Source organism: Girardinichthys multiradiatus, chromosome Y (assembly GCF_021462225.1).
Source record: "Girardinichthys multiradiatus isolate DD_20200921_A chromosome Y, DD_fGirMul_XY1, whole genome shotgun sequence".
NCBI lineage: Eukaryota > Metazoa > Chordata > Actinopteri > Cyprinodontiformes > Goodeidae > Girardinichthys > Girardinichthys multiradiatus.
The window spans coordinates 26,772,953-26,791,722 of NC_061818.1; the positions used below are offsets into that span (position 1 = coordinate 26,772,953).

General features: G+C 39.6%; 2 protein-coding genes and 1 pseudogene across 2 annotated transcripts; 2 read left to right on the forward strand and 1 right to left on the reverse strand.

The window, feature by feature from the left end:
- The first annotated feature begins 4,197 nt into the window (after positions 1-4,197).
- Positions 4,198-5,588, forward strand: LOC124864796 (dexamethasone-induced Ras-related protein 1-like). The gene is made up of 2 exons (XM_047359706.1): positions 4,198-4,822; positions 4,910-5,588. The coding sequence occupies exons 1-2, from the start codon at positions 4,282-4,284 to the stop codon at positions 5,428-5,430; spliced, it is 1,062 nt and encodes a 353-aa protein (XP_047215662.1). The 5' UTR covers positions 4,198-4,281; the 3' UTR covers positions 5,431-5,588.
- Positions 5,589-8,925: 3,337 nt separating this feature from the next.
- LOC124864158 lies at positions 8,926-15,496 on the reverse strand (annotated as a pseudogene).
- Positions 15,497-16,497: 1,001 nt separating this feature from the next.
- On the forward strand, positions 16,498-17,989 carry LOC124864279 (GTPase IMAP family member 7-like). Its single transcript, XM_047359001.1, has 2 exons — positions 16,498-16,531; positions 16,733-17,989. The coding sequence occupies exons 1-2, from the start codon at positions 16,498-16,500 to the stop codon at positions 17,755-17,757; spliced, it is 1,059 nt and encodes a 352-aa protein (XP_047214957.1). The 3' UTR covers positions 17,758-17,989.
- Positions 17,990-18,770: the final 781 nt, after the last annotated feature.

The window sequence follows — 18,770 nt, forward strand, 5'->3', positions numbered from 1 at the left end:
ACAAAGACATTATTTGAGACAACAGAAAAGGCCAAGGTGCACAGAGATTAGGTACAAGGAAATCAATGAAAAAGGCTCCCAGGACAAATATGGGACATTTCTAACTCAGAGCTGTCTAATTTAAGTCTCAGAGCGAGACTCTGGTTGAAATTGTCTGGTTATTTTCTTTTATGTGCCTTCCTGATCAGTTCATCTCAGCTTTGGACGCTTCCTTCCGCTCTCCTCCTTTTCTATCCTGGCACCTTCTGTCTTTATTTCTCCTCAAAACAGATGCCTGGACATTCTTTGTTTTCCAACAAAAGTGTGATGAGGTCGGAGCACGGAGGACGTGCAGGCGAGGTTTGGGAAACAGGAGGGGAGGATGAGGAGGAGGCGTAGAAAAGAACGGTTTGCAGTAATGTCATAGGAGAGGAAATATACCTTTTATAACTTGGATTTTGGTGGGAAATATTATCAATTAACGATGATGGTTTAAACATATCTGTGGACCTATATGGTGAATTATTTTTAATTTGACTTTAAATCATTTGCAATGACAGCAAAAGTGAACATAAGTTGAACCAACAATTAAGAATGATCAGATACAAACTTTATATCAACTGTTGCTTATTTCTGCCCTCTAGTGTTAATATACCAAAATGTTTTCTGTGAATTTCCACGTTAAAAACAATCCTCGGAACTCTTTGATGTTGGTATTCTGGCAAATATTTCCATTCATATTATTTTCAGTGCTGGCAAAATATAAAACTACAGAATTCAAAGGTAAGGAGATAAAAAAAACTGCAGGAAAATATGACTCATTCTTCACCAACTTAGAGACTTAGCAACAAACACAAGAACACATTGTATTCTAGATGGTCCAGAGATAAGTTATAAAAACATCTGAACATGTTTTGTACATTTTGCAAAAAATGCACAGATTTGAAGAGCCCACTTTAATTAAAAGGACCTTTAGAGTAAATGCCTGAGAATTTGGAACATTATGTTGGAAATATGACCATGTATCAGTTTTTCATCATAACAAAGAAACACTGCTGCAGCCATAAGACTGCTGTTGAGCCAAATATAATAAACTGGTCATAAGATATAAAGGTTACAGAGAGATCAGTGCAAAACACGGTCCACTGACGACCAGAAGTAACCTGAGATGTCTATTAAAGAACATTAGTGAACAGACAGCATCAACCTAAACTGACATAGGGTGCATTCATTGTAGAAGCAGTAAAGATGCCATATTTACTCTTGAGAGGATGCAAAGATCCACAGCTCAGGTGGACGAATCTGGCAACCATATCAGACATCCTGTTTAAAGTTTGTAGTGGACCCAGAAAACACATGGAAGCCAGATAAGACCAAAACTGAATTGTTACATGCCAAATGTTATGTGTTTGAAAACTGCACATAACCCTGAACCCACCATCCCTTACTGACATATGGTAGTGGATATATCATGCTGATGCAAAGCTTTTCTTTAGCAGGGTAGCTGCAGTGGTGAGAGATGATGGGAAGACAAATAGATCTAAATACAGGGCAACCCTGAAAGAACACCTGTTAAGAGACTGTGGAACTTGTGACGGGGCAGAGGTTCACCTTCCAGTAAGTCAATAACCTAATACATGTAATCAAAGCTACAATGAAATGGTTTCATAAAAAGCATATTCCTGTGATCAAATGGCCCAGTCAAACTCCAGATTTAAATCCAATTTAGCATGACAAGAAAATAGTTCAAATTGCTCTTCACAGGTTAGATCCATCCAGTCTGACTAAACTTGAGCTGTTCTGTAAAGAAAAATTAGCACAATTATCACTCTCCAGATGGGCAAAGCAAGTAGAGACATAGCATCACAAATTGTTGATTTAGAGGAGCTAATACTAATGACACTTTTCAATTTCTGTGTGATCTATTTCTATCACGGCCGGTCGGATGTCCGTCTGTGATTTACAAAAGTATTCACACCCATTAACATTTGAACATTTTGTAGCACTACAACTACAAAAATTAATATGTTTTATTTGTATTTTATTCCACAGTTCAAGATGAAACACATAACTGAAGTAGAAACAAAATGATACATGGCTTTCTAACATTTAACAGACAGACAGACAGAATGGATAGATAGATAGATAGATAGATAGATAGATAGATAGATAGATAGATAGATAGATAGATAGATAGATAGATAGATAGATAGATAGATAGATAGATAGATAGATAGATAGATAGATAGATAGATAGATAGATAGATAGATAGATAGATAGATAGATAGATAGATAGATAGATAGATAGATAGATAGATAGATAGATAGATAGATAGATAGATAGATAGATAGATTAATAGATAGATAGATAGATAGATAGATAGATAGATAGATAGATAGATAGATAGATAGATAGATAGATAGATAGATAGATAGATAGATAGATAGATAGATAGATAGATAGATAGATAGATAGATAGATAATAGATAGATAATAGATAGATAATAGATAGATAGATAGATAGATAGATAGATAGATAGATAGATAGATAGATAGATAGATAGATAGATAGATAGATAGATAGATAGATAGATAGATAGATAGATAGATAGATAGATAGATAGATAGATAGATAGATAGATAGATAGATAGATAGATAGATAGATAGATAGATAGATAGATAGATAGATAGATACACACACTCTGATTAACTTCAAATCAAAAGAAATGATTTTGTGTTTTTTCAACTCAGAATGTCCTTGATTTCTCTGAAAAGTGTATTGATGTAGAAAACTTCAGTTTTTGTGACATGTTCTGGCTTCTGCAGTAAACTGACAAAGAGCTTAGTTCGGTCCTTCAGCATTCAATGTCTCTCTATTGATAATTTTTTTTCTTTTTTATAAGGCTGTGCTCTTCAGCAAGAATGTTTAAGCTTTGCAAAGTTTTCTTAACTCTTTGTGGACATCACAGGCAGCTCATATTCTAGCCAGCCTGAAGATGTAACAAAACATCAAGGTCGTTATAAGAACTTTTCTAAATGCACGCAACAATGGGATGCATAACTGCATAACTGCTGATCAGTGTGTGAAGGTTTTCAAGTGACACACCTCTATTTTATCAAGAAGACAAAGTGTTTTTGCAGAAAGATAATTTTCATTTCTACAGAGAGTGTGGAAAAAGAGTCTGTGGGTGGTAACCTTGCCTGGAGTCCAAACTATTTATCGACCGTTGAGTGGTTCAAATCAAGCATTATGCAAGAGGAAAAATACTTCATTTTAAAGCATCGAAAGGACACCTCAGTTTAAAAAGGAATCCATGAGGGGTGATTTTAACATTCTTACCTTTTGTTAAATGATATTTGCATGAATCAAACAATGAAAATGTGTAGGTTTTAACATTTTCATTACCAGTTCATATAAGTTTAAGTTCTCCAAACACACAAATGTAAAAGCCTTCTATAATATCATACTAATGGGGGTGCTGTAGGATACTCATTTATCCTCAGGCTCTGTGAATCACGGAGCAGAGAGTGTGCTTGAGTGCTAGTCGTGATAGTATAATATAAGGTGGCTTATACAGAGGCAGAACCCAAGAACCACAAATCTGCCACAGCAATGGTATATCAGGATGGGCTGGAACTAGTTTGAAATTCTGATGTGTCGGTCTGACACGTTTTCTGACAGTTAAATGTCATAACCATGTGGAAAACGAACTGATATGAAAAACAAAATATGCTTGTCACCAAATCATGATTGTAGGAAATTGGATGAGAGCATTGTAATCACTCCGAGCACTCAGTGTCATGTCTGTAGGGATTTGGGGATATTACCTTGCTCTGCATTAGTCTAAAACTATCCATTTATCCACAATGCGAAAGACAGGAAACATCTAAATGTATGATGCTAAAAATAGGTTTAATTAAGTTTAATTATAGAACTGGATGGATTGTGATACATCTGCGCGTGTGTGTCAGAACAAATTGTTCAAATGGAAATTTTAACCTGATTGGAAAAATGTTGAACGTACTCTGTGTTCTGTATGTAACATTTCTCTGTTTTTCCAGACGTATCAGGACATTTTTTTTTCCAAAGAGAAATGGTTTTATTTTATTGGTCATTATGGGGGTGAATCATGCGTCTATAAAAGGCATTCTTTCTGAGCCAGAGCGATGACGCAGAAACTGCAGGGCAGCGGGAGTATAAAAGATGGCACTCAGATCCGTTTCGAGGCACTCATGAAGGGGGAGAGGAAACTGTTCGCTGATTAGACTCATAGCTTAACGGTGACAAGAGCCAAAGGGATGAACACAACAGAGAAGTTCTGCCTTCCCGTTGATGGCATCCTCGAAGTGTTCAACTCTTTCACCGGGCACCACCAGTCACGATTTGCGCATCCAGCTCTGCACCGCACAGCTCTCATCCCGCGATTACAGCACCCCAAAATCTCAAACATAACCAAAACCGGCATGGGCATAATCAAAACTGTCCAAGGGTGCTGGAGACGGCAGGATAACAGGGTGGTTACCCGCAGATCCTCTAGTTCTGGGCATCGGCAGGTGTCGACCGATCGACTTCCCAAAAAGCCGGTGGACCTGACAGAATTGGGTGCTACCAAGCCCAAGAACTGTCACAGAGTAGTGGTGCTCGGAGCGACCAGAGTAGGTAAGACCAACATCGTCCGGCGGTTCTTGGGGGAAGAATATGAAAAACACTATGAGCCTACTATCGAGGACTTTTATCGCAAGATGTTCCACATAGGAGGGGAAACATACCAGGTTGACCTCCTGGATGCGGCATCTGAGAGGGACTTCCCAGCCAAACGGAGATTGTCCATTCTGACAGGTAAGAATGTTTTATAAAGTCAATTTACCGAGAAAAAAATGTTGATTTCCTTAAACTGAACGATGATCAATCTGGTTGTCTTTGCAGGTGATATTTTTCTCCTTGTCTTCAGTTTGGATGACAGAGACTCTTTGAATGAAGTCCGTGACTTGTTTGACGAAATTAAAGCCGCGAAGGCAAAGTTGCTAAAGCCCAACCATCCAGCAAGAGTGCCAGCCGTGGTGTGCGCCAATAAAGCGGACCTGGACGCACAGAGAGTCGTAAGCAACTCAGAGGTTGTGGACATCGTCGGCAAAGATGCGCCTTTCTTCGAAACCTCCGCTAAAACAGGCGCGGGACTGGAGGCTGTCTTCATGGCTCTTGCCGCACTCGGTGGGCTGCCCGACGAGACCAGCCCGTCCCAACATCAGATCATCCCAATATCTACCTACCAGTCGCTGTGCTTCGGCAAGAGGGGCCTGAGTAGGAGAAGGCGCTCCCGGGGACTCGGGGCACCCTGCGCCGCCGTGGACCTTCTTGCGCGTCGCCCGAGCTTCACCAGCGACCTGCGGCTGGTGCTTGGATCAAGCACCACAAACAAGAAACCCGAGAAGTGTCAAATTCAATGAATTGTGAAACATCTCGACAAAACAAAATTGTAGTAGTATACTGCAATGTCATACATGTAAGGAGTTATACTCTGTAGCACCTGGCCGGACCAGTGCGTTAGGGTTAGTTTTTTTGTATTCTGTAACTGCATCCTTTAATAAAGGTTTGTTTAAAATGTCATGCGTGATTTTTTTTCCTTCTTATGATGAAAGATTTACACAAGTACCTGATGGTTGTCAAGTGATGATGTAAAAGCTAGAGTGTGGGAGGGCGATCATCTGATAGAAAGGATGACTCAAAACGTCTCCAGGAGTCTCCCACTGGACTCGAGAGATCATTCGTATTTCGGAGCGCCCACGACACGCAGGGTTGCCAATGAGCCTTACAATGTGTCAGAGGCAATGCTGCTTAATCAGCTCCGGTAGTTTACACACATCTGAATCACGTTATATATATTTTTAAACAAACCCTAAAGGCAGACTATTTTAAGGAGGGAGAGGGGCGAATGGTAAGATGCTACGATGAGATCAGCACCATGGAGAGAGCCCACCTTAGAAGCTGGAGGGCAAACAACTTGCAGTCACTCCTTACACCGTGGGCCAGTCAAATCTTAAGACTTTAATCAGTTTTGCTTTCACAAAGTCAAATACAAATCAATTTCGTAAAGCCGAGTTTAATAAAATGTGTAAAACACTTCTGGAAAAAAAAAAAAGGTTTAAAAAACATAAATCAGCTTTATAAATGCCAGCAGTAAAATCAAACATTATATAGAGTTGCAGATAGCGTGTGTTGCAAAAGCTTTTATACTCTTTTGACTATTTTTACATATTGTCACAGATCTGCCAATGAGTTATATGCATGTCAAGAGATTTTATTTTCAGATTTTTACACAAATCAGTGCATAATGTTCAAGTGGAAGGAAAATGGTACACACATTTTTTTCTTAATAAAAATCTTCTTTCTGACATGCATTTGCATCACAGCTGTGTATCTTCTGGAGTAAGTCTCTAAAGCGCCTTTGTAGATTCTATAGATTTAAACTTTAGTCCACTTTCCTTTGCAAAATAGCTCATGTTCAGTAACCTGACAGAATAATAAACAAACTTTCTGAGTCTGTGTTTGCTTAATTAATTAAACAGATACTGGTCAAACAAAAAGTAAAATGTTCTATTTCCACATAGACTAACTGCAGGAGCAATGACGAGCTAGCTGGACAACAGCTAAAAACAACAACATCCAGAGGTAGCAAAAACTGACAAGCTTATAAATACTGTGGGGTGATTAGTGAACCACTGCAGAATGCCCATGAACTGAGTTGTAGGAAAATGACAAATGACCACAGAATGAACCCACATGTTTTTTGTGTTCTCCATCTGGCTTATGATAAACTTTAAATGTGACTTCTTATGATTTTCTTCCTGCTACTCATCCATAAAGGCCAGATTTGAGGAGTACAAGACTTGTACTTGCTGGTCTCTGCAGATTTCTGCAGCTCTTTCGGAGTTGCCATGGCTCTCTCGACTGCTTCTCAGATTAATGCTGTCCTAACCCAGCCTCTCAGTTTACTCCAGGCACAGCAGTTAACAAAAAGGTCAAATTGAAAGTATTGTCTTCATCGGGTTCACTAATAAAGCAGCAATTATTATAAAAAGCTTCTAAATTCAATAAATTATCTTTCTCGACTTTAAGAAAAAACCCACATAAAGGGTTACAAAAGATGATTTAATATTAAAAGAAAACAAAACCCAGCAAACTGAAGGAAAATATTTCAGTACTTCTGCAAAACAGCAGTTGTATCCAATCTGAAGAACTGTTTTCTAAACAAATAAATAGTTTATTCATTTACACACTGTCATGTATAGACAATTTAACAATTCTGATGTATGTCAAAATATAAGTCCTTCTCAAAATATTAGCATATTGTGATAAAGTTAATTATTTTCCATAATGTCATGATGAAAATTTAACATTCATATTTTTTAGATTCATTGCACACTAACTGAAATATTTCAGATCTTTTATTGTCTTAATACGGATGATTTTGGCATACAGCTCATGAAAACCCAAAATTCCTATCTCACAAAATTAGCATATTTCATCCGACCAATAAAAGAAAAGTGTTTTTAATACAAAAAACGTCAACCTTCAAATAATAATGTACAGTTATGCACTCAATACTTGGTCGGGAATCCTTTGGCAGAAATGACTGCTTCAATGCTGCGTGGCATGGAGGCAATCAGCCTGTGGCACTGCTGAGGTCTTATGGAGGCCCAGGATGCTTCGATAGCGGCCTTTAGCTCATCCAGAGTGTTGGGTCTTGAGTCTCTCAACGTTCTCTTCACAATATCCCACAGATTCTCTATGGGGTTCAGGTCAGGAGAGTTGGCAGGCCAATTGAGCCCAGTGATACCATGGTCAGTAAACCATTTACCAGTGGTTTTGGCACTGTGAGCAGGTGCCAGGTCGTGCTGAAAAATGAAATCTTCATCTCCATAAAGCTTTTCAGCAGATGGAAGCATGAAGTGCTCCAAAATCTCCTGATAGCTAGCTGCATTGACCCTGCCCTTGATAAAACACAGTGGACCAACACCAGCAGCTGACACGGCACCCCAGACCATCACTGACTGTGGGTACTTGACACTGGACTTCTGGCATTTTGGCATTTCCTTCTCCCCAGTCTTCCTCCAGACTCTGGCACCTTGATTTCCGAATGACATGCAGAATTTGCTTTCATCCGAAAAAAGTACTTTGGACCACTGCGCAACAGTCCAGTGCTGCTTCTCTGTAGCCCAGGTCAGGCGCTTCTGCCGCTGTTTCTGGTTCAAAAGTGGCTTGACCTGGGGAATGCGGCACCTGTAGCCCATTTCCTGCACACGCCTGTGCACGGTGGCTCTGGATGTTTCTAGTCCAGACTCAGTCCACTGCTTCCGCAGGTCCCCCAAGGTCTGGAATCGGCCCTTCTCCACAATCTTCCTCAGGGTCCGGTCACCTCTTCTCGTTGTGCAGCGTTTTCTGCCACACTTTTTCCTTCCCACAGTCTTCCCACTGAGGTGCCTTGATACAGCACTCTGGGAACAGCCTATTCGTTCAGAAATGTCTTTCTGTGTCTTACCCTCTTGCTTGAGGGTGTCAATAGTGGCCTTCTGGACAGCAGTCAGGTCGGCAGTCTTACCTATGATTGGGGTTTTGAGTGATGAACCAGGCTGGGAGTTTTAAAGGCCTCAGGAATCTTTTGCAGGTGTTTAGAGTTAACTCGTTGATTCAGATGATTAGGTTCATAGCTCGTTTAGAGACCCTTTTAATGATATGCTAATTTTGTGAGATAGGAATTTTTGGGTTTTCATGAGCTGTATGCCAAAATCATCCGTATTAAGACAATAAAAGACCTGAAATATTTCAGTTAGTGTGCAATGAATCTAAAATATATGAATGTTAAATTTTCATCATGACATTATGGAAAATAATGAACTTTATCACAATATGCTAATATTTTGAGAAGGACCTGTACTTGCCCTTTTTACATAGCTATGAGTAAGGGTAAGAGATCTTCATTGTAGGTTAGCTGGCAGCTTTAGGAAAACTCTGCTTGTCCAGTTCCAACAGCAAAATGGGAAGTATGCTGTCCAGTACGGCCAGACCATCCCAGGAACATCTCAAACCCCTGAATATGAAAGAATAATAAATAAAAAACTGTCAGAGTCTGTGTTTGCTTAATTAATTAAGCTGACACATGTCAAATAAAAGAGTAAAATATCTTTCTAGTTTCATATAGACTGTAACAGCATGTATTGGCAAATCAACACAACAGCAAAAAAGCAAAGACAACAAATCACCTGTCATCAAGAATCAACTGTCCGCTCTGCAGCAGCTCTTGGACAACAGGAGATGCACCAAAGATCTCATGAAGGTCTAATTCAGGGTTAAACAGCTCCCGGTGCTTTAAAAAGGCAGAACGTTGTGACAAACATATTCAGAGTTTACAGAAACGACTGACTGCTCGACATTCTCCCCGGGGACAGAGGCATTCACACAGAAAGTAAAAGATCTATTGTGTGCGCTTCACCTTGTGATTAATGCCCTTGGTCATTCTCATTCCCATCACCAACACCTCCTCCAATCTGAAAAACAAAAATTATTCAGAAGTAACAAGGACACGTCTCAATATAGCTTTAGCTCACGTGGGCAGAATGTTCCAGAGAACAAGCACATGCATGCACAGAGACCTCGAAACCCTGCCGTTCACATTTTCTGTGGTATGATTGAGGTTTCAGTGTCACATTTCATGTGGCCAGAGAATTTCGGGAAACTGCAATGTGTCGTCTTGTGTGATTATCAGAAATAATCATGACAAGACACAACACTACTGCCTGTAAATGTAACAACTCACAGTTCAAGATGGCCCAGCTGGATCCGCCTCCGTGTCCCATGTCCCCTCTGCTGGACTTCGCAGATCCACACGTCAGGCTCCAGAGTCTGAGTCCGAGCTTCCCGGGTAGCGCCTCCCTCCCCCAGGGGAACAAACCGACCGTGTGCTCCTGTTCCAAAGCACAAATCAAAAATGGTTTCGAAGTACAACCAACTCCCACCAGTGGATCTAATTTTATAGAAATTACCAGGGCCAACTCCGATGTATTGTTTTCCCTTCCAGTAACTCAGGTTGTGACGACAGTGAATTCTGTGCAATACAAAGACAAGTGCTAGGGTTGTTGCTGTTAGCAATGACAGAACAAATTTTATCTAATTAAAAAGTAGTACATAATTATAGATCTAGGGCTGCAAATAATGATTTGATAATGGATTATTCTGTTGATTATTTTTTTGATTAATCGATTAATAATCGGATTGCAAAAGGTGCTTAATAGGAGATTTGCGGAATTTTAACCAGGTGAAGCTAAACCTATGCCACTTGAGAAGTTCTGGATAGATCACATTTACTGAAGGTTTTTCATCTTAAATGCAAGAGGTATGTGTTTTTTACACAATTTTGGACTAATTACTTCTGTAAGTGGTTTGTTCTTTGAGCTAAAATGCCATTTTTTAGAGTCTGTATACTCTAGTTAACAATTATTCGATTACTAAATTAGTTGACGATTTAAATAATCGATTAATCACAATTAATCTGATTAATTGTTTCAGCCTTATATATATTCTTAATGAGTGAAACTACAGCCTGATGCTCCCATAACCTGTGGTATAATTCTTATCCATAGAATAAAAAATTCTCTGGAGATGGCTTGTGTGTAACTGTTTACTTAATAAATCCAGCATGCATGAAGAAGGTAAAATGACTTATTCATGGTTTTATGAAAGACAGAGGTGGGACGGTCAAAAGACTGTCTGACTCCAGTCTCCATCTTGTCAGTCTGGAAATTTCGCTCCACTCACTGTATGCCCACCCACATCATCCGGTAAAAACTAAACATGTTTAACTGATCACTTCATTAAAGAGTTTACATATGGAACAAAAAACTATTTACATTTCGTCTAAATCAGCGTTGCATCTTTGCAATTTGCGCATTCTTATTTAACTGAGCATTAGATATTTCAAAACAATAAAAATGAGCAGAAAATGTAAATCAGCAAACGCTTCATTTACAGTCTTTATAACAATTAGTTTAGGCTCCTACAAAAGTGTTGGTTTTAAACCAAATAACATCTTCAATTGTCAAACTCGCTGATTTTCACCCATTTCAAGGTTGGTATTTGCTAATGCTAAATACTATGCAGATGATGCTCAAGTTTCAATGCAGATGAACAGTTTTAAAACATGTCAGATTTTCTTTTTATAAATTCAGTACTCAGCTGAATGCCTTAGGATGACACTATCCTGCAGTGGACAGTTTTCAGAGATTGTTTTTTGATTTCTTCCTCTGTTTGTACCTCCAACATTAATGCAACAAACTTCTAAACTTTAGAACATTTAAAGTTTGTTTGAAAAATGCTTGAAGGCCTGCTATTAAAGCAAACAGGGGCTTATTTGGCACTCTAATACAGGCCGATTGTCTACATGCCACATTGTCCTAATGGTGTAATTCATGAAAAGGAGTCCCAGCCAAGTACAGTGCATAGACATACTTCTCAGCAGGCTGACATTTCAGTATTTAAAATCCTTTTTATTGCTCCACTGTAGCATTCTAGTTTTCTAATACCCTTAATTTGGAGTCAAATAAACACTTGTAGTGTGACAAATGAATGAGACTTTTTGAATTGAATCACTGAAATTAAAACAATGTTTAATGATATTGTAATTTAGCTTTTTGAATTAATTAACTAATTTTATCCAGAAAAATAGACAAGGACTACATATACAGGTCCTTCTCAAAATATTAGCATATTGTGATAAAGTTCATTATTTTCCATAATGTCATGATGAAAATTTAACATTCATATATTTTCGATTCATTGCACACTAACTGAAATATTTCAGGTCTTTTATTGTCTTAATACGGATGATTTTGGCATACAGCTCATGAAAACCCAACATTCCTATCTCACATAATTAGCATATTTCATCCGACCAATAAAAGAAAAGTGTTTTTAATACAAAAAACGTCAACCTTCAAATAATCATGTACAGTTATGCACTCAATACTTGGTTGGGAATCTTTTGGCAGAAATGACTGCTTCAATGCGGCGTGGCATGGAGGCAATCAGCCTGTGGCACTGCTGAGGTCTTATGGAGGCCCAGGATGCTTCGATAGCGGCCTTTAGCTCATCCAGAGTGTTGGGTCTTGAGTCTCTCAACGTTCTCTTCACAATATCTCACAGATTCTCTATGGGGTTCAGGTCAGGAGAGTTGGCAGGCCAATTGAGCACGGTGATACCATGGTCAGTAAACCATTTACCAGTGGTTTTGGCACTGTGAGCAGGTGCCAGGTTGTGCTGAAAAATGAAATCTTCATCTCCATAAAGCTTTTCAGCAGATGGAAGCATGAAGTGCTCCAAAATCTCCTGATAGCTAGCTGCATTGACCCTGCCCTTGATAAAACACAGTGGACCAACACCAGCAGCTGACACGGCACCCCAGACCATCACTGACTGTGGGTACTTGACACTGGACTTCTGGCATTTTGGCATTTCCTTCTCCCCAGTCTTCCTCCAGACTCTGGCACCTTGATTTCCGAATGACATGCAGAATTTGCTTTCATCCGAAAAAAGTACTTTGGACCACTGAGCAACAGTCTAGTGCTGCTTCTCTGTAGCCCAGGTCAGGCGCTTCTGCCGCTGTTTCTGGTTCAAAAGTGGCTTGACCTGGGGAATGCGGCACCTGTAGCCCATTTCCTGCACACGCCTGTGCACGGTGGCTCTGGATGTTTCTACTCCAGACTCAGTCCACTGCTTCCGCAGGTCCCCCAAGGTCTGGATTCGGCCCTTCTCCACAATCTTCCTCAGGGTCCGGTCACCTCTTCTCGTTGTGCAGCGTTTTCTGCCACACTTTTTCCTTCCCACAGACTTCCCACTGAGATGCCTTGATACAGCACTCTGGGAACAGTCTATTCGTTCAGAAATTTCTTTCTGTGTCTTACCCTCTTGCTTGAGGGTGTCAATAGTGGCCTTCTGGACAGCAGTCAGGTCGGCAGTCTTACCCATGATTGGGGTTTTGAGTGATGAACCAGGCTGGGAGTTTTAAAGGCCTCAGGAATCTTTTGCAGGTGTTTAGAGTTAACTCGTTGATTCAGATGATTAGGTTCATAGCTCGTTTAGAGACCCTTTTAATGATATGCTAATTTTGTGAGATAGGAATTTTGGGTTTTCATGAGCTGTATGCCAAAATCATCCGTATTAAGACAATAAAAGACCTGAAATATTTCAGTTAGTGTGCAATGAATCTAAAATATATGAATGTTAAATTTTCATCATGACATTATGGAAAATAATTAACTTTATCACAATATGCTAATATTTTGAGAATGACCTGTAAAACTGATCTACAAAAACTGAAAGAAAAAGAACAAAAGCAATTCTAAATACAGTCTTGTCCTGAAAGTCCTAAAATACATAAGTGGACATTTTTAATAACATCCGTCTATCTGGAACCATGCAATCAGTAAATAAGGTCCAACAGTTTTAAAAAGGGAGGATGATTCATGTTCTTGTGGACACAAACTGCAGTGATATGATGGTGAAAAAAGAAGATGAATCTGCTTCCATACATATATATATATTAAGAGTATATTTAAATAAACATTAAAAGTAAAAAATAAGTAGAGTTTTATTACATGATATGCTGCCATTGGTCTATCTTTAAGTATATCTAAGCTTTAAATTGTTTCAAAATTATTGAATTATGTTGTGTGACCTGTTTTAATTTTGGAGCTTTCTGTGACAGACTTACATTTTTTGCAAAGTTAGACACCTCATACTGCTGAAAGCCATGCTGCTGGAGAGTCTTTCTGGCACACCGGTACATCTCCGCTGTCATTTCCTCTGTAGGCATGGTTACTTGTCCACAATGAACCTGTTTAAACAGCTGAGTGCCTCTCTCAAGGGTCAGCTGGAACAAAGACACGTGGTCATCACAGACCCTCAGCATCTCAGACAACTCGTTGCTCCATGATTCAATCGTCTATTCGGGCCGTCCGAACATGATATCCACCGACACCCCACCTGGACACAGCCTCCTGGCCTCCTCGAGAGTCTGCAGAGCCTCCAGGGAGCTGTGGTCTCTTCCCAAACTTTGTAAGTGCTCGTCCTGCAGAGACTGAGGGAATGACAGCATAATCTATAACCAGTAACTGCACAAAATTTTCTGTCACTTAAAATCCAACTGTTATATTTACCTGGACGCCAATGGAGAAACGGTTTACCCCAGCAAAGTGGAAGTCTTTTGGCTTCGACATTCCCACAGGGGTAGGGTTGACCTCCAGTGACTTCAGCCTCATCTGAGAGATACACCTGATTGGAAACTGTTTCAAGGATCTTAGCGATGGTTGACGGGTGAGCTAGGCTTGGAGTGCCACCACCAAAAAATACAGATGTGATGCTGCAAGTCAAAACCAAAGAATTATAAAGGCCTTGAAAGGGCTTTACAGGGTTCCTTTGAAACCAGGTTGTCCGCATAATGTGTAATCTCTCTCACTGTATCTACAGCTGTTCTATGAAGGAATCAGAAGACATGTGTATAAACAGGGTCATGAAGACAAAAAGATGCACAAACAGGAATAATGTTGTTATGAAGTATAAAGTTGTGTTAGGTTAAAAAACAATATCCCAGAGATCACAGAGAGCACTCTTCAATCCAGAAACTACATTTGTAAAGAGTATGAAACAACTGCCAACCTACTAACACATGGCCATCCACATAAACTGACAGGCAGGACAAGAGCGCTAATCAGAGGAGCAGCTAAAAAAAAAAAAACTCTGGAGGAGCTGCAGAGATCCACAGCTCAAGTAGGAGGAATCTGTTGGAAGGACAAGCATTACTTGTGCATCCCACAAGCCTGGTCTTTATGGAAGAGTGGCAAAAAGAAAGCCAATCTTGAAATAACTCATGAAATATCTGTAGTTTGCCACAAGCCCTAGTCCCCTACTAGGGCTTGTGGCAAACTACAGATATTTTACACAGCAAACATGTAGAACAGGGGTCGGATCAGGATTCTTTGGCCAACATGCATGCACCTGACACCCACAGTGAAACATGGTGGTGGCTTATGCTGTGTGGATGCATTGTTTGTAAGCTGCAGCCTTAAACGCGAGAATGGCTCAAAAACATACCAGGATACTTGAATGAGCTGCAGCAACGTCTCAGTTTCCCTCTGAAGACACTTTGCCATGATGTCTTCGTTGTCCTCTTTAGGAATGTATTTGTTAAAATTGCAGTAGGTGCATCGCCTGAGACAATAAGGCCACTGGGAAGGGGAGGGCAGAAGGCATACATTAATACTTGCATTAAAATGAGAACACTTTAAAATAGGTCATTAGGCTGAAGCAAAAGAGGTAGCTTACGTGCAGATATAGAGACGCCTGTTCAATGAGATGAGGAAAAGTTGGGCTCTCAGCCACATTTTCGGTCACTTTCACGTCTGAAAAGCGACGCAGACCCGGTGAGAAGCCTCGACTGACCTCACGGAAAATGTATTTTAACATCTTGCTGACAGATCTAAGTGTCTGATCACACCATCCAACAGCACGCCATTACAACCTTGGTTGTTATGACAACTATGTCACACATAACTTAAAAAAAGTAAGTCGGTCCATTGTTTTAGAGGCTGCGACGTCTGTTCTAACAGGAAATACGTCAGATGATTTCCCTTAGGTGTGCTCTGTAATATTATCACACGGGGTTTTACCATTACAAGATTTCTTTATGTGTTCAAATAACCATCCGTGCTGTGCCTGATGTTTATCCTGACTGTGCGATTACATAACCGTTGTGATAGCAATTCTTTAAAATGTTTGTAATTTAGGATGTAATTATCAAACATCATGTATCAAAGTAATCATTTCCTTCAAATAAGAAAACATTGTTTTGGGTATCTGTTAACCTATATCAAACATGTCAGGCATTGATTGCAAAAGACTGTATCTTTAAATGAGACAAACTGAATTACGTTTCATTGCTTTTTCAGGTCATGTTGTTAAATATTAAAATGTTCTGTTGCAGAGATGATCAATTCAAAATCAGTGTTTCTTTGGAAGGCATCAGTGTTATAACTGTGTAGATACCTTTAAAACCAGGCCATCTGTTTTATTACAGAAAAACAAACAAAACAAAAAAACAAATTGGGAGGGAATCAGCCTTTTAGACAGAAATGCAATTATTTTTTTATATTTCTGTAAGTAAACAGGAAAACAGACTACATTGCCAACAGTGGAAATACTCATAAAACTCTGTACCATGTGATCCCCATCACATTATACAAAACAGAGAAATGCATTCGATTGTTAAACAAAGATTTTTAGTAGGCACGTCAATAAATGTGGATCAGTTCACTGTTGGTTTCTGACCCTAGGGGTATTTTCCAACCAATATCAACTCTGATACCCAACAAATACAGACCAAAACAGACAAGAGAAAAGGACACAGATACATTTTCATTGCACACCAGATACACTTTGAACATGTTCATCTAAACCACATTAGGAGTATGAATCCAAGTCAAATGGATAAAAGAAAGAAAGGTAAGATTTCATACTTAATACAGGAATGCAGATTAAATTAGGGGAACTGGTTAATGCTTTTAGGTTTAATATTAGCAAAACGATGGAACTTAGTCCACATTTTTTATTTTTTTTACTTAAAATGCATAAAATTAAATGCTGAAAACTCAATTTAAAACATTAGCTTAAGGTAAACTAAATCTCAGACTCATTTCCTAACAGGTTCTGCAAAGGAGCTGAGGCTTATGGTTGTCGGGAGCAGCGGACCCTCTCAGTTCCAACTAACCAATGCTATAATGGGAAAGGAGGTCTTTTCAATGGATCTTACCAGTATTTCTGCAAGTGTGAAGAACAAGGGAGAGCTGTCTGGGCGACCAGTGGGAGTGGTCAACGGACCAAACATGTATGACAAGGATATAACTCATGTAAAATGGAGGATGGAGCTCAGGAGGTCTAAGTGCTTATGTATACCTGGTCCTCATGCCTTCCTTATTGCCTTTGACATTGAGAAAATCTCTCCAAATGACATGAAAACTCCCTGGCTGTTAAAAAAATGCTTTGGAGCAAACTGTCTAAAACACTGCATGGTCCTCTTTGCCTATGAAGGAAATCTGGATGGAGCTTCTCTGGAAAACAGAGTGAAGAAGACAGAATGGTACCTGAGAGAACTGATTGAGAAGTATGGTGGGCGCTTTCATGTTTTCAAGAAGGACTGGAGAGATCGAAGCCAAGACAAGGAGCTACTGCGGAAGATCGAGTTAATGGTGGCTTCGTTGGGAGGGGGACATTTCTCCTGCAGAACTTTCCAAATGGCAGAAGACAGTGTGAGGAAGGAGGAGAAGAGGCTCAGAAAACAGAGGGCAGTTGTGATAGAGCGGACATGGAATGAGATGGAGCAGCAGTACATGTCAGAGGAGCTGTGTTTCCAAAAGGATGTCTACATTGCCAATGTTCGCGCAGAGATTCAGGCTAAGGCAGAACTTGATAACGGATGGCTCAGAACATCCCTGGCCAGGGGACTGGGTATTGGCTTAGTTGTGGGGGCAGTGATTGGTGCAATCTTTGGATCTATTGAGGGAGTGGGAGGAATGGTTCTTTTTGGTTTTATAGGTGGGGCAGTTGGTGGATCTGCTGGGGGAACTGCTCAGGTGGCAATCAAGCATATGGAAAATAGAGTTACCCCGCCAGCCAGACTCAACTTCAATTCCATCTTCATTAACCGCTTCTTTGCAGTTCCTCGTACATGAGATTACTTAATTTTTCAGTATAAAAAGAAATGTTGCTTATTTGTGTACAAGTGGAAACAACTCGAGTCATCTCTCGCTCTTTATTTTATGTTTTTATTGAGACTCCTTCCAGTGTATTAAAGTCATTTTAAAATGATCTTTTCAGCTGTTCCAAATGTCCTTGAAAGGTTTGTCTTATGACATTGACTGATGTTCGCTTACTTTTTCTTTAATACTTGACAGTTTTCACAGGTATGACAGGCAACTAAACTCGGACCCATGAATCATCCCACTTCAGAGGGATTTCTAAACCCAAGAGATAAACCAGCGTTATTGTGGTAACACATAATTTACAACATAGCAAAGAAACATTTTTAAATTGCATCTTCAGACCTCTTTATGAGTCTGACATAACACAGGAAGCAATTTAGTCTATCTACTGGAATGTAGATTACCTTTGTTTATCTTAACACAATTCACAAAGAATAGGATGATTCATAAGAACATTTAAATGTTTTGGGGGCACGCTCGCAAATGTATGCTTTAGTCAAATAAGTCTATGATTAATCTTTTCTGCTGCAAACCTTTTAGGTTGGTTTGGCAAAAAACAAATAATGAATTTGTGGAAAACTACTTCATACCCACCGTGGAGGATGTGATGCTGTGGGCGTGTTTCTCTTCCAAAGCCCCTTTGAACCATGTGTGGATGGCATTGTGAACTCTTTGAAATACTCAGACATTTTAACGGAAATTTCATTGTGTCTTCCAGCCAATTAACAATCCAAAACATAATGATCCAAACATAGAGGTATGGACATATCTGGACATAGGGATGTGTCCAGTTTTGCAGAGAGATCTGGACAATCTAGACAGACTGTGTAAAGAGGAATAGCCTTGGGGTATTCTCCAAATATATGGCTATACATTGGTGCTCTGATGCTGGTAAGTTTAGTCAAAACAATTATTTCTTAATATTTCTGTAATAAGAATGAGAACATGTACACAAATTAGGTGTTAGATTTTTCAATTTGCTT

Excerpts from the sequence above, each read along its gene's own strand:
- LOC124864796 (XM_047359706.1), top strand. The coding sequence starts at position 4,282 with ATGAACACAACAGAGAAGTTCTGCCTTCCCGTTGATGGCATCCTCGAA. Across the intron at positions 4,823-4,909 it reads GAGATTGTCCATTCTGACAG|GTGATATTTTTCTCCTTGTC; the intron begins GTAAGAATGTTT and ends TTGTCTTTGCAG.
- LOC124864279 (XM_047359001.1), top strand. The coding sequence starts at position 16,498 with ATGAATCCAAGTCAAATGGATAAAAGAAAGAAAG. Across the intron at positions 16,532-16,732 it reads AATGGATAAAAGAAAGAAAG|GTTCTGCAAAGGAGCTGAGG; the intron begins GTAAGATTTCAT and ends ATTTCCTAACAG.